This window comes from Salvelinus sp. IW2-2015, linkage group LG36, assembly GCF_002910315.2.
Source record: "Salvelinus sp. IW2-2015 linkage group LG36, ASM291031v2, whole genome shotgun sequence".
Classification (NCBI taxonomy): Eukaryota; Metazoa; Chordata; class Actinopteri; order Salmoniformes; family Salmonidae; genus Salvelinus; species Salvelinus sp. IW2-2015.
This window is the reverse complement of record NC_036875.1, coordinates 17,032,575-17,046,630: the sequence shown is the minus strand read 5'-3', so window position 1 is coordinate 17,046,630 and position 14,056 is coordinate 17,032,575. Positions and strand designations below refer to the sequence as shown.

The 14,056-nt window shown below is 41.7% G+C and overlaps 1 protein-coding gene across 2 annotated transcripts in view; it reads right to left on the bottom strand.

The window, feature by feature from the left end:
- The window catches only part of vwa8 (von Willebrand factor A domain containing 8), a 90,359-nt gene extending 79,844 nt beyond the window's left edge, over positions 1-10,515 (bottom strand). For both annotated transcript variants that reach the window (XM_023980825.2, XM_070437713.1), the window contains exons 1-4: positions 10,224-10,515; positions 9,698-9,775; positions 9,424-9,554; positions 6,920-7,030 (exon numbers count right to left, since the gene is read on the bottom strand). In XM_023980825.2, coding sequence (XP_023836593.1) covers positions 6,920-7,030; positions 9,424-9,554; positions 9,698-9,775; positions 10,224-10,362 — 459 coding nt within the window. In that variant the 5' untranslated portion in view covers positions 10,363-10,515. The remainder of the gene's footprint in view (positions 1-6,919; positions 7,031-9,423; positions 9,555-9,697; positions 9,776-10,223) is intronic.
- Positions 10,516-14,056: the final 3,541 nt, after the last annotated feature.

Here is a 14,056-nt window from a genome sequence, read left to right as displayed (position 1 = left end):
CTTGGTGGTGTAGAGAAATGTTAGCAATTTTAAGCCAATTTCCTGCAATTCCACATTTCCAAAAATGTTCTAATTTCAATTACGATCTTGTCTCATCGCTCTAACTCCCCAACGGGCTCGGGAGAGGCGAAAGTGGAGTCACGCGTCCTGCGAAACATGACCCGCCTAACCACGCTCCTTAACACCCGCCAGCGCACCAATGTGTCAGAAGAAACACCGTTCAACTGGCGACCGTGAACAGCCTACAGGCACCCGGCCCTCCACAAGGACTGGCTTGGGCGCGATGAGCCAAGTAAAGCCCCCYCGGCCAAACCCTCCCCTAACCCGAACAACGCTGGGCCAATTGTGCACCGTCCTATGGGACGGTTGTGGCACAGCCTGGGAATGAACCCGGGTCTGTAGTAACGCCTTAGACGCCTTTTTTTTGCAGTTTTAAAACAAATTTCCTGTGATTGGACATATTCTGCCATGGAGCTAAGATAAAATATTGCCGTTTTAAAGCTATTATCCTGAGCACTGACTGCACTTGTGAAGGTGGTAAATGACCTTTTAATGGCGTCAGACCGAGGCTCTGCATCTGTCCTCGTGCTACTAGACCTTAGTGCTGCCTTTGATACCATCGATCACCACATTCTTTTGGAGAGATTGGAAACCCAAATTGGTCTACACGGACAAGTTCTGGCCTGGTTTAGATCTTATCTGTCGGAAAGATATCAGTTTGTCTCTGTGAATGGTTTGTCCTCTGACAAATCAACTGTAAATTTCAGTGTTCAAGGTTCCGTTTTAGGACCACTATTGATTTCACTATATATTTTACCTCTTGGGGATGTCATTCGAAAACATAAATTGTTAACTTTCACTGCTATGCGGATGACACACAGCTGTACATTTCAATGAAACTGGTGAAGCCCCAAAATTGCCCTCGCTAGAAGCCTGTGTTTCAGACATAAGTGGTGGCTGCAAACTTTCTACTTTAAACTCGGACAAAACAGAGATGCTTGTTCTAGGTCCCAAGAAACAAAGAGATCTTCTGTTGAATCTGACAATTAATCTTGATGGTTGTACAGTCGTCTCAAATAAAACTGTGAAGGACCTCGGCGTTACTCTGAACCCTGATCTCTTTTGACGAACATATCAAGACTGTTTCAAGGACACTTTTTTCCATCTACGTAACATTGCAAAAAGCAGAAACTTTCTGTCCAAAATGATGCAGAAAAATGAATCCATGCTTTTGTTACTTCTAGGTTAGACTACTGCAATGCTCTACTTTCCAGCTACCCGGATAAAGCACTAAATAAACTTCAGTTAGTGCTAAATACGGCTGCTAGACTCCTGACTAGAACACAAAAAATTTGATCATATTACTCCAGTGCTAGCCTCCCTACATTGGCTTCCTGTTAAGGCAAGGGCTGATTTCAAGGTTTTACTGTAACCTACAAAGCGTTACATGGGCTTGCTCTACCTATCTTTCCGAGTTGGTCCTGCCGTACATACCTACACGTACGCTACGGTCACAAGACGCTAATTGTCCTAGAATTCTAAGCAAACATCTGGAGGCAGGCTTTCTCCTATAGATCTCCATTTTTATGGAATGGTCTGCCTTCCCATGTGAGAGACGCAGACTCGGTCTCAAACCTTTTAGTCTTTACTGAAGACTCATCTCTTCAGTAGGTCATATGATTGAGTGTAGTCTGGCCCAGGAGTGTGAAGGTGAACGGAAAGGCTCTGGAGAAGAACCGCCCCTTGCTGTTTCTGCCTGGCCGTTTCCCTCTCTCCACTGGGATTCTCTGCCTCTAACCCTATTACAGAGGCTGATTCACTTGGCTTACTGGTGTCTTTCATGCCGTCCATAGGAGGGGTGCGTCACTTGAGTGTGTTGAGTCACTGACGTGATCTTCCTGTCTGGGTTTGCGCCCCCCTTGGGTTGTGCCGTTGGCGGAGATCTTTGTGGGCTATACTCTGCCTTGTCTCAGGATGGTAAGTTGGTTGGTTGAAGTTATCCTCTAGTGGTGTGGGGGCTGTGGCTTTGGCAAAGTGGGTGGGGTTATATCCTTCCTGTTTGGCCCTGTCCGGGGTGTCATCGGATGGGCCACAGTGTCTCCTGACCCCTCCTGTCTCAGCCTCCAGTATTTATGCTGCAGTAGTTTATGTGTCGGGGGCTAGGGTCAGTTTGTTATTCTGGAGTACTTCTCCTGTCTTATCCGGTGTCCTGTGTGAATTTAAGTATGCTCTCTCTAATTCTCTCTTTCTTTCTCTCTCTTCGGAGACCTGGAGCCTAGGACCATGCTTCAGGACGACCTGGCATGATGACTCCTGCTGTCCCCAGTCCACCTGGCTGTGCTGCTGCTCCAGTTTCAACTGTTCTGCCTGCGGCTATGGAACCTGACCTGTTCATCCGGACGTGCTTACCTGTCCCAGACCTGCTGTTTTCAACTCTCTAGAGACCACAGGAGCGGGTAGAGATACTCTTAATGATCGGCTATGAAAAAGCCAACTGACATTTACTCCTGAGGTGCTAGTTGCTGCAACCCTCGACAACTACTGTGATTATTATTATTTGACCATGCGGTCATTTTGAACATTTGAACATCTTGGCCATGTTCTTGTTATAATCTCCACCCGGCACAGCCAGAAGAGGACTGGCCACCCCTCATAGCCTGGTTCCTCTCTAGGTTTCTTCCTAGGTTTTGGCCTTTCTAGGGAGTTTTTCCTAGCCACTGTGCTTCTACCACCTGCATTGCTTGCTGTTTGGGGTTTTAGGCTGGGTTTCTGTACAGCACTTTGAGATATCAGCTGATGTACGAAGGGCTATATAAATACATTTGATTTGATTTGATCCTGCAATACGCATTTTGTCATGGCTAATGCTGTGTTATTTTGCTCAAACATAATAAAAYCAATACTGCTAAATTCATTATTTTGGGAATTTTCAATTCTCCWTGACTGTCTAGTTTTTATTTTGGTGATTGTTAGTTCTCAAAGATTATATTATAAAAAATATATTAGTCCATTATCTTTTCTACATACCTGAAAGCGTTTTTATGCCGGAAATATATTTTTAAAAATAACACTAAGAAAACACCGATTGGGCTTAGGCGGCCCAATAAAATGCTTATGCGGCCCGCCGAAGGATTTCTATGGCAGAAAAATCTCAGAGAACAGTGATTATTTCCAGCCCTGGATCTATATTAGATGCTGACTACAAGGATGTTGAATTGGAGGAGTCTATTAGTGAGAGAAGAGAGGGAAGAGGAGAGGAGAGCAGATGGGTTGACACACAAAGCCTGAATATAGGTCTCCAAATGAGCGCAAGGCCCACAGGAATACACTGATGCTCTTGTCAACACACCCTTCTGCTAGTACCCAATCCTGACAGAAAACCAGTTTCATGCATCCCGGTCTACACACACACACACACACACATGAACAAATCTAGCCAAAACAGCCATTTCTGAAGTAAATGATAAATTTGTCATTAGCTCAATCCATAATGGTGCAGCTATTCAGCACCTGTTGCCATGGGAACAATGGACACCTGTTTTCTCTTTGGTGGGATGGATGGTGGCCAGTGTGGAAGCGGGGGAGGAGAGGTGGAAACACTAATCCTGGTTGCTTTGTTTTCATTGGAAGAAGAGGAGGAGGAGAGGAGTAGGCCAAAAGCAACATTGCTCTGCCTCTTCCTGCAGCAATTTGATCCTTGCAGCAATTTGATCCKTGCAGCAAATTATACMTTTACCATATTGTCTAGTTGAATAAAGTAGGCCGCAAAAATGAATTATTGAAGTGCAGGATGGATGATGTTTTCCCTGATTGAATGGCCCTAGGATCAATCATCTAGGGTCTATCATCTGAACCCTAGGGAGGGGATGATCTGAGGGCTTCCCCCTGGGGGAATCACTGCAGTTTATTAACACCCTGTCTCCATGGTGACCCAGCTGACTGTTTCTAGGCAGAGTAGAGACCAGTGGATGAGTGTCTACAGGGCTTGACATAAACATGTTTTGCCACTTTTGATTGTCACGTGTCCCCCCCCAAAAAAGGTCTGTAACACAAATGGGCCAAAAAGGTAACTGAAAATTGTTTTGTATGATGCAAGGAACCACGTTACAAAATAAAATGTATTATTATCATTAAAATGTAGGCTACCCTCTTTCTATTGGCATTTTTGCATATTCAAGCTGGTCTCAAAATACAACACTGCCCCTTTAATCCTCTCCTGGAGGATGGTTGGCCACCCTTCATATCCTATAAAACGTCACAATTACAACCATATACTTTTTATTTCTTTGTAAAATAATTCCTCATTCAATAAATCAGGGATCAAATKGCTAAAGTAGGCTACTTCAAAGCAAGATAACTAACTAAGATATGAATCCCAGCTTTCCAAAGGTCAGATTTATTTCTCAGCTCCCAATATTAAGCGCTAGAGAGATGGTTTTACAACCGAAGTAGGCCTATGTAGCATTGGTTTAATAAGGCACCTGTTCATCAACTGCGCCTCAGCAGGGGCGATTGCCTGGGGCCAAGTTAAACTCCCCTTTCATGTAAGAAAGTCATGACCATCATGCTTTTAGTGAAAGAGGATAATTTTGTACATTTGAGTTTGCCCAATTMCAGTCCCATTGCTTAGGGCGTCCTTCCCGTGAGAATGTTTATGTAGAAAGACAGAAGTTCAATTCTGGTGACTTTTTAAAAGAACATTCTACTCCAAAATTCATGAAAATAAAATTATGCTGACACCATCTGAAATATAATTTCCACCTCCAGAAATGGGTTAAATAACAGCATGGAGTTCGACCATCTGCATTTACCCCATTGGACACAACATCCTGATTATTGTTATTATAAATGATTATTATTTTATTATAAATATGAATATATAAATTATTATTATTCCGTAGAATTTTTGTCTAGATATTTTTTACATTTACTAAACACTCAAAGGATTTTTTCCMRGACAAGTGTTAATGTCGAGCCTTGAAGTCTATATGCATCCTCTTATCGATCTCATTGAACCATCATCTTATTTGGGTCAGGTTGAGAGATATAATTACATCTATCTTTTTTTAAATAATAAGGGACATGCATTGGTTTAGCCTAAAAATATATCATTTGAACTGAGCAAATTTCAGGTCTGCTGAGCGCAAACTTGAACGTTGCGCGTTTACTGTGAACACAGAGGCTGTACCCGCTTTAAGTTACAGTAGCCTACTTGATCATAATGTAGGCCTACCAGAGTGGCCTACCATCAAAAACAATGGAGAAAATGCATTCCATAACATTTTACGACCGCTCATGCTGTAAACACAGTCCAGTTCCAAGTGAATGGCACAGATCCATATATGGCAATGGTCTATTTGCATATAGGCCCACTGCAGCTCTGATTGGTTATGCCGTGCCGGTCTGTGTAGAGTATGGGCTGAGTCGTGCGTGTAAATGCAATAGAATCCTACTCTGATGCGTTCTGCCTACAACAAAAACTCTTGCATAGATAGTTTTGCATACTAAGTGGTGCATAGTTTTTTCTGTTTCAGTATGTTGCATTGAAAGTGGCTAATATTGTGTTGATTCAATCACAGTTCCCACAGTAAAGGGAAACGTTGATAGCGTTAACTAAGGGAGAAAACTAGAAAGTTGGGTGAAGTTCAATCTTGTGCTTCTCTGCGCRGGCTGATATTTCTTCTGCGTGGCAGKCCTGGGGAGCTACGCGCCTGAGCACAGCTTAGCGGGAACATTGGTGACAAGTCAGTAATAACATGTCCACATAATATTTCATAAAGATTGGATAGAATTTAAGTTATTTTTAAATATTGAGGAATGTTAGCTGGCCAAATCATTGATACTGCTTTGTGATCGCAGATGTATCAGCTAGCTAGCTCACCAGCTCACAGAATGGACTGTGTCCTGGTGGATCTCACTGATCATTAGATGGTTAGTGTAGAATAGGGATGGAGGAAAAATCGATACAGTAGAGCAGGGGTGTCAAACTCATTCCACGGAGGGCCTAGTGTCTGCAGGTTTTTGGTTTTTCCTTTCAATAAAGCCCTAGACAACCAGGTGTGGGGAGTTCCTAACTAATTAGTGATCAAGTACAAGGGAGGAGCGAAAACCCGCAGACACTCGGCCCCCCGTGGAATGAGTTTGACACCTGTGCAGTAGAGTATCGCAATATTATATTGATTCTATGACTACAAGTATCGATTCTCTAAAAAGGCAGTTATTAAGGTTGGCTAGCGCTAGTCGGCTGTACCTGCACCAAAACGTTGGTATTTCTCCTCCTATAACTTGGCCTCAAAATTATTTTTAAAATGGTGAGCGAACATGTTTTCAGCACTTTTATTTCAATGACTGATCAAAACTTTTATATTATGGCTCTCTTTTGACCCTCTGCAGCAGACATAGTGAGCAATATGTTTGGAACATCGAATCGCTATAAAATAGCAGTATCGAATCGCAATACATATAGAATTGTGATAAATCGTGATACATATAGAATTGCAATACATATCGTATAGGCACCTAAGCATCATGATATAGTATCGTGTGGTCCCTGGCAATTCCCAGCCCAAGTGTAGTACCAAGCCACAAATAAACCAACCAGGAAAGGGGTCTTTATATTGACAGCAGCTTATCTAACCAGTACATAGGATTGTTAGTTGGTGCTGCTGGAGAGTGGAGCTTTGATCAATGAGGTGCTCTCATTGGAAACCAACAAATTAGTTCTGTTTTTAACAAGAAAGCATWTAACCATCAGCATGTAGATGCAATGACAAAAGACAAAACGTCTTAATGTTCACACCACTGACATATCTGACCAATGTTTTAAAACACCTTTTCAGAAGTTCACATTGATAGCTATATAGTGCATACGGATAGATTGACGGATGGATGGGCTGACGGACATATGAACGGTACTCACCTGGTCTATGTAAAAGGCTGTTCCAGATCGTATCTCTCTTCTTTGTTTGAGATCTGTCTCTGTAGTGTCTCTGGACAGAGCTACATACTCCACCTCCCTCTTAGTCAGCTCCTAACCAAATCAGGGAAGTCAACACAAAACTTCAGAACACTTCCTAATACTAGAGTACTCCATAACACTTTGAAAACACTCAATAATGCTTTACAGTGTATACTTGTACTAACAGTAATTAGTTATCACACAGCTTTTGATAGTTTATTGCATTGTAATAGTAACTAATATTACTATTAATAGTAACTATAGCGCTATGCTACTGTTGAACATAGGTTTTGGAAATTCACTAAGGTTTGGCAACTCCTGTAATACAGCACCACTCCCTAGATAGGGTTCAGCATGGATAAAGAGCGGCACTTMCACACTTCCACACTCATCACATRAGCTGCTGTTACTGTCTATTATCTATCCTGTTGCCTAGTCACTTTACCCCTACCTACAGTTGAAGTCAGAAGTTTACATACACCTTAGCCAAACACATTTAAACTCAGTTTTTCACAATTCCTGACATTTAATCCAAGTAAAAATGTCCTGTCAGTTAGGATCATCAATTTATTTTAAGAATGTGAAATGTCAGAATAATAGTAGAGAGAGTATTTCAGCTTTTATTTCTTTCATCACATTCCCAGTGGGTCAGAAGTTTACATACACTCAATTAGTATTTGGTAGCATTGCATTTAAATTGTTTAACTTGGGTCAAAAGGTTCAGGTAGCCTTCCACAAGCTTCCCACAATAAGTTGGGTGAATTTTGGCCCATTCCTCCTGCCAGAGCTGGTGTAACTGAGTCAGGTTTGTAGGTCTCCTAGCACGCACACGCTTTTTTCAGTTCTGTCCACATTTTCTATGGGATTGAGGTCAGGGCTTTGTGATGGCCACTCCAATACCTTGACTTTGTTGTCCTTAAGCCATTTTGCCACAACTTTGGAAGTATGCTTGGGGTCATTGTCTATTTGGAAGACCCATTTGCGACCAAGCTTTAACTTCCTGACTGATGTCTTGAGATGTAGCTTCAATATATCCACATAATATTCTTTCCTCATGATGCCATCTATTTTGTGAAGTGCACCAGTCCCTCCTGCAGCAAAGCACCCCCACAACATGATGCTGCCCAACCCCGTGCTTCACGGTTGGGATGGTGTTCTTCGGCTTGCAAGCCTCCCCCTTTTTCCTCCAAACATAACGAAGGTCATTATGGCCAAACAGTTCTATTTTTGTTTCATCAGACCAGAGGACATTTCTCCAAAAAGTATGATCTTTGTCCCCATGTGCAGTTGCAAACTGTAGTCTGGCTTTTTATGGCGGTTTTGGAGCAGTGGCTTCTTCCTTGCTGAGCGGCATTTCAGGTTATGTCAATATAGGACTTGTTTTACTGTGGATATAGATACTTTTGTACCGGTTTCCTCCAGCATCTTCACAAGGTGCTTTACCATATTCTTCTTCGAAATTATTAGATTACTTGTTAGATATTACTGCATGGTCKGAAATAGAAGCACAAGCATTTCGCTACACTCGCATTAACATCTGCTAACCATGTGTACGTGACCAATAAATTTGATTTGAAGGTCCTTTGCTGTTGTTCTGGGATTGATTTGCACTTTTCGCACCAAAGTACGTTCATCTCTAGGAGACAGAACGCATCTCCTTCCTGAGCAGTATGACCGCTGTGTGGTCCCATGGTGTTTATACTTGCGTACTATTGTTTGCACAGATGAACGTGGTACCTTCAGGCGTTTGKAATTTGCTCCCAAGGATGAACCAGACTTGTGGGGGTCTCAAAAGAAATTCTGAGGTCTTGGCTGATTTCTTTAGATTTTCCCATGATRTCAAGCAAAGGGGCACCGAGTTTGATGGTAGGCCTTGAAATACATCCACAGGTACACCTCCAATTGACTCAAATTATGTCAATTAGCCTATCAGAAGCTTCTAAAGCCATGACATCATTTTCTGGAATTTTCCAAGCTGTTTAAAGGCACAGTCAACTTAGTGTATGTAAACTTCTGACCCACTGGAATTATGATAGTGAATTATAAGTGAAATAATCTGTCTGTAAACAATTGTTGGAAAAAGTAYTTGTGTCATGCACAAAGTAGATGTCCTAAACGACTTGCCAAAACTATAGTTTGTTAACAAGAAATTTGTGGATTGGTTGAAAAACTAGTTTTAATGACTCCAACCTAAGTGTATGTAAACTTCCGACTTCAACTGTATATGTACATATCTAACTCAATGTCCTCGTAACCCTGCACATCGACTCGCTATCATTGCTCATTGTGTAATAAGTGTTACAATTCCTTTTTCTATTATTATATTTTTTATTGTATTCTGCATTGTTGGGAAGGCCCCGTAAGCACTGTTATTCTACACCTGTTGCTTATGAAGAATGTGACAATTAAAATGTGATTTGATTGCGCAGTGGACTAGTAGAGTGAGTGTGTGTGTTTGTTTTCACCAGGTACTTCATGGCGATGGATCGTCGTAGGGGTCCAGGGGGTCCGATGAGGAACACATCCTGACCCAACAGATCCTTCTGCATGATCCAACGCAGGTGCTGGACCACAGTCTGGGGTAGGGTCTCTAACACTATCACACACAGACACAAGGAAGGACAAGCAAACAAACTCACTGTCTCATTCATTCTCTCGCTCTTTCTCTCTCTCACATACACAACACACACACAGAAATACATTGCATTGAAGGTAGAGCAGATCACTGGTGCTACATACTGTGATTGATGGGCACTAGCTCTGGGTTCCTGGGTGTTTTGAGCTGGTAGGAGATCTCCCCTATCTTCACTGTGTCACCTGACACACAGAAGAAAAAAGATTGTGTACAATACAGTGATTGATGCCACACAAAAAACGAATACAACGTTTGCAGGAMCCAATGCCACATAAGTGAAAACCAATAGGAGTAGGCCTAACGTTAACTAGGGATGATTTGTTTAGGGAAGTGTGCCATGTTATGTGAATGTGACAGTGTAATCTGATAGCTTGGATTACAGTAGTTGTAAAACACTTAGCTAGCTAACTACCAGCAACATACGAAATGTAGGTGACAGGTGACAGCTAGCTAACAATCTAGTTACTTCCATGGTGTGGCTAGCTAGCTAACTTGCTAGCCTGTTACATCAGCACACTTTAAATATACATTTAAAGACGACAAAAGTGGGGTTTTAGGCTCAAAAACAATAGTTGAACACTATGATAATAGCCTGTAGTGTTACTATTAACGTTAGCTAGGGTCAGTCACCTGCCGATGTGTTGAGGAGTTTGACCTCATGAGTATTCCACGTCCAGCCGCCTTTGCCCAGGACAGGACCTAAAATACGACGCATTCTCCTCGCAGCCACAGCCGCAGCAGTGCCTTTGCACAGGATCTGCGAATGCATGGTGAAATACTGAAGTTATCGAAGTCAGAATCCAAAAATACAGCACCGTTTTGACTGTTATTTAGCAGTTAGCTACATTCCCTCATGCTGGTTTCATAATGTAGCTACRCCGACACCCTTTCAAATGGCGGAAGATAATAAATGATGAACAAAATGCGTCCGTGTGAAATGTCTTCCGTAGTGGAATCACATCTACCACTTCAACTACCTAGGTCCTAATTTCACAGTAAACTAGTATCTSCGCCTATTAGCATGTAATGAACGTGGACTGTAAGTAAAAGCAAAAATCGTAATAGTGTAAGAAATTGTGTAAAAAGAAAGAGACCTAGGGCCTAAGCTGAAGGAAAAAGTTGTGCCTCCAGGAATCATAGTGCGTACATCACGGGGGCCAAGCTTCCTGACATTCAGGACATATGTACTAGGCGGTGTCAGAGGAAGGCCTAAAAAATTGTCACCCAAGTCATAGATTGTTCTCTCTGCTACTGAACGGCAAGCGGTACCGGAGCGCCATGTCTAGGTCCAAAAGGCTCCTTAACAGCTTCTACCCCCAAGCTATGAGGCTGCTAAACAACTAAACAAATCAAATGGCCACCCGGACTATTTACAAATGCCCCCCCTTGTTTTTGCAATGCTCCTACTCGCTGTTTATTATCTATGCATAGTCACTTTACCCCTACCTACATGTACAAATTACCTTAACTAACCTGTACCCCCTGTTAATAGCCTCGTTATTGTCATGTCATTTTATTGTGTTCTTTTTATTTCGTTTTTCACTTTAGTTTATTTAGTAAATATTTTCTTAACTCTATGGTTAAGGGCTTGTAAGTAAGCATTTCACAGTAAGGTGAACACCTGTTGTATTCGGCGCATGTGACAAGTAAAATTTGATTTGATAACTTGTATCAATATACAACAGGTGTTCACCTTACTGTGGGTTGCTTTTATTTTCTCTTCGAGCTCCAGTGAGAAACAGGCCGAAAAGGTTTGCAGGAACATTGTACAATAAATATGAATAGTAAAATAAGTTGAAACATCAAATAAAGATGACTTCAAATAACTGCAGAACTTTAGGGCCTATGCCCAGAGAGGCAAACTTACTACAAGATGAACTCAACAAAATAAGTGACCTGTAGCTTGCCTTGGCCTTGGCCACACTTCTCTAGCACTACATCACAAAACACAAATCTAATGCATGGTAGAGGACAGAGAGGTGATGTAGTCTTAGCTTCACCTTGAACCTGGAAGATTGCAAGAGATGGTGAGTCTGGAAATTGATAGACATTTTCAACATTAATATTATTGTAGTATAATGCATTATAAAAAATATATCATTAAAYCATAATTCAATTTCAAATTGGCTGAGCGTTAAATTTAATCTAAACTGAAAATATACATTGAAAACGCACCCAGTTCTTGGACATCCTGCTATTCGYCCCTCGCAACTCCTGCCATGGAGACAACATGATGCAAGTTTTAGAAAACAAACATTCAAGTACAGGTATATCATGTGGCAGGGCTTGCAAACCATTACAGACAGTGCTTTGAAAGGTTGGTAATGGCTCACATCAACACCATTATTCCAGAAACCCKAGACCCACTCCAAGTTGCATACCGCCCAAACAGATCCACAGATGATGCAAATTCTATTGCACTGCCCTTTCCCACCTGGACAAAAGGAACACTTATGTGAGAATGCTATTCATTGACTACAGCTCAGCATTCAACACMATAGGGCCCTCAAAGCTCATCACTAAGCTAAGGATCCTAGGACTAAACACCTCCCTCTGCAACTGGATCCTGGACTTCCTGACGGGCCGCCCCCGGGTGGTGAGGGAAGGTAGCAACACATCTGCCACGCTGATCCTCAACACTGGAGCTCCCCAGGGGTGCGTGCTCAGTCCCCTCATGTACTCCCTGTTCACCCACGACTGCATGGCCAGGCACGACTCCAACACCATCATTAAGTTTGCAGACGACACAACAGTGGTAGGCCCAATCACCGACAAGACAGCCTATAGGGAGGAGGTCAGAGACCTGGCCGGGTGGTGCCAGAATAACAACCTATCCCTCAACKTAACCAAGACTAAGGAGATGATTGTGGAATGTTGTAGACTGTTCTCTCTACTACCACATGGCAAGCGGTACCGGGGTGCCAAGTCTAGGACAAAAAGGCTTCTCAACAGTTTTTACCCCCAAGCCATAAGACTCCTCAACAGGTAATCAACTGGCTACACGGACTATTTGCATTGTGTTCCCCCCCCAACCCCCCCATCCCAACCCCTCTTTTTACACTGCTGCTACTCTCTGTTTATCACATATGCATGTTCTACATTCATGTACATACTACCTCAATTGGACCGACCAACCAGTGCTCCCGCACATTGGCTAACAGGGCTATCTGCATTGTGTCCCGCCACCCACCACCCGCCAACCCCTTTTTTAYGCTACTGCTACTCTCTGTTCATCATATATGCATAGTCACTTTAACCATATCTACATGTACATACTACCTCAATCAGCCTGACTAACCGGTGTCTGTAWGTAGMCTCGCTACTTTTATAGCCTCGCTACTGTATATAGYCTGWCTTTTWACTGTTGTTTTATTTYTTTACTTACCTATTGTTCACCTAATACATTTTTTGCACTATTGTTTAGAGCCTGTAAGTAAGCATTTCACTGTAAGGTCTACACCTGTTGTATTCGGCGCACGTGACAAATAAACTTTGATTTGATTTGATTTGATATCAGACGTGTCTTTATGTACTCAAAGATCTAGTATTAGCATGTTTGAACTTCTCCTATAAAAATGGTAGACTATCAGGTACTCAGCAAGAAGGTCTGATTTCACTACTACTGAAACAGGACCCGGGTGGTAAATATAAAATCCATTTAAAAAACTGGAGGCCTCTTATATTTCAATGTTGTGAAGCACAAATCCTGGCGAAATGCATAGTGCATAGAATTATAAGGTTTTACCAGATATTGTTCATTCTGATCAGACATATAATATATGACAATTACTTAAAACAATAAAACACTATGAAACATCAAAGAAACCAGGCCAGGTCTTCATAGCAGATTTTGAAAAGGCTTTTGATAAAGTATGACTAGAATGTATATATACAGTGCCTTCGGAAAGTATTCAGACCCCTTGACTTTTTCCACATTTTGTTACATTACAGCCTTATTCTAAAAATTATTAAATAGAAAAAAAATCCTTTGCAATCTACACACAATACCCCATAATGACAATGTGAAAACAAGTTTTTAGAATTTTTTGCAAATRTATAAAAAAACAAACAGAAATACCTTATTTACATAAGTATTCAGACCCTTGAAATTGAGAGAGAGAGACTTGAAATTGAGCTCAGGTGCATCYTGTTTCCATTGATCTTCCTTGAGATATTTCTACAACTTGATTGGAGCACCTGTGGTAAATTCAATTGATTGGACATGATTTGGAAAGGCACACACCTGATTCATGACAATAAATGTCAACCTACATCTTGGTATGGGGCGGGAGAAAAAATTGAAATTTTAAAGATAATTTCCAGGAATTCTACACCTTTTGCTAAATCAAAACCCATTATATTTGTCATATGCGTCGCATACAACAGGTGTAGACTTCACTTTGAAATGCTTTTCCAACAATGCAGAGTTAAAAAGTCAAAACAATTCGCTAAATAAAAAAAGG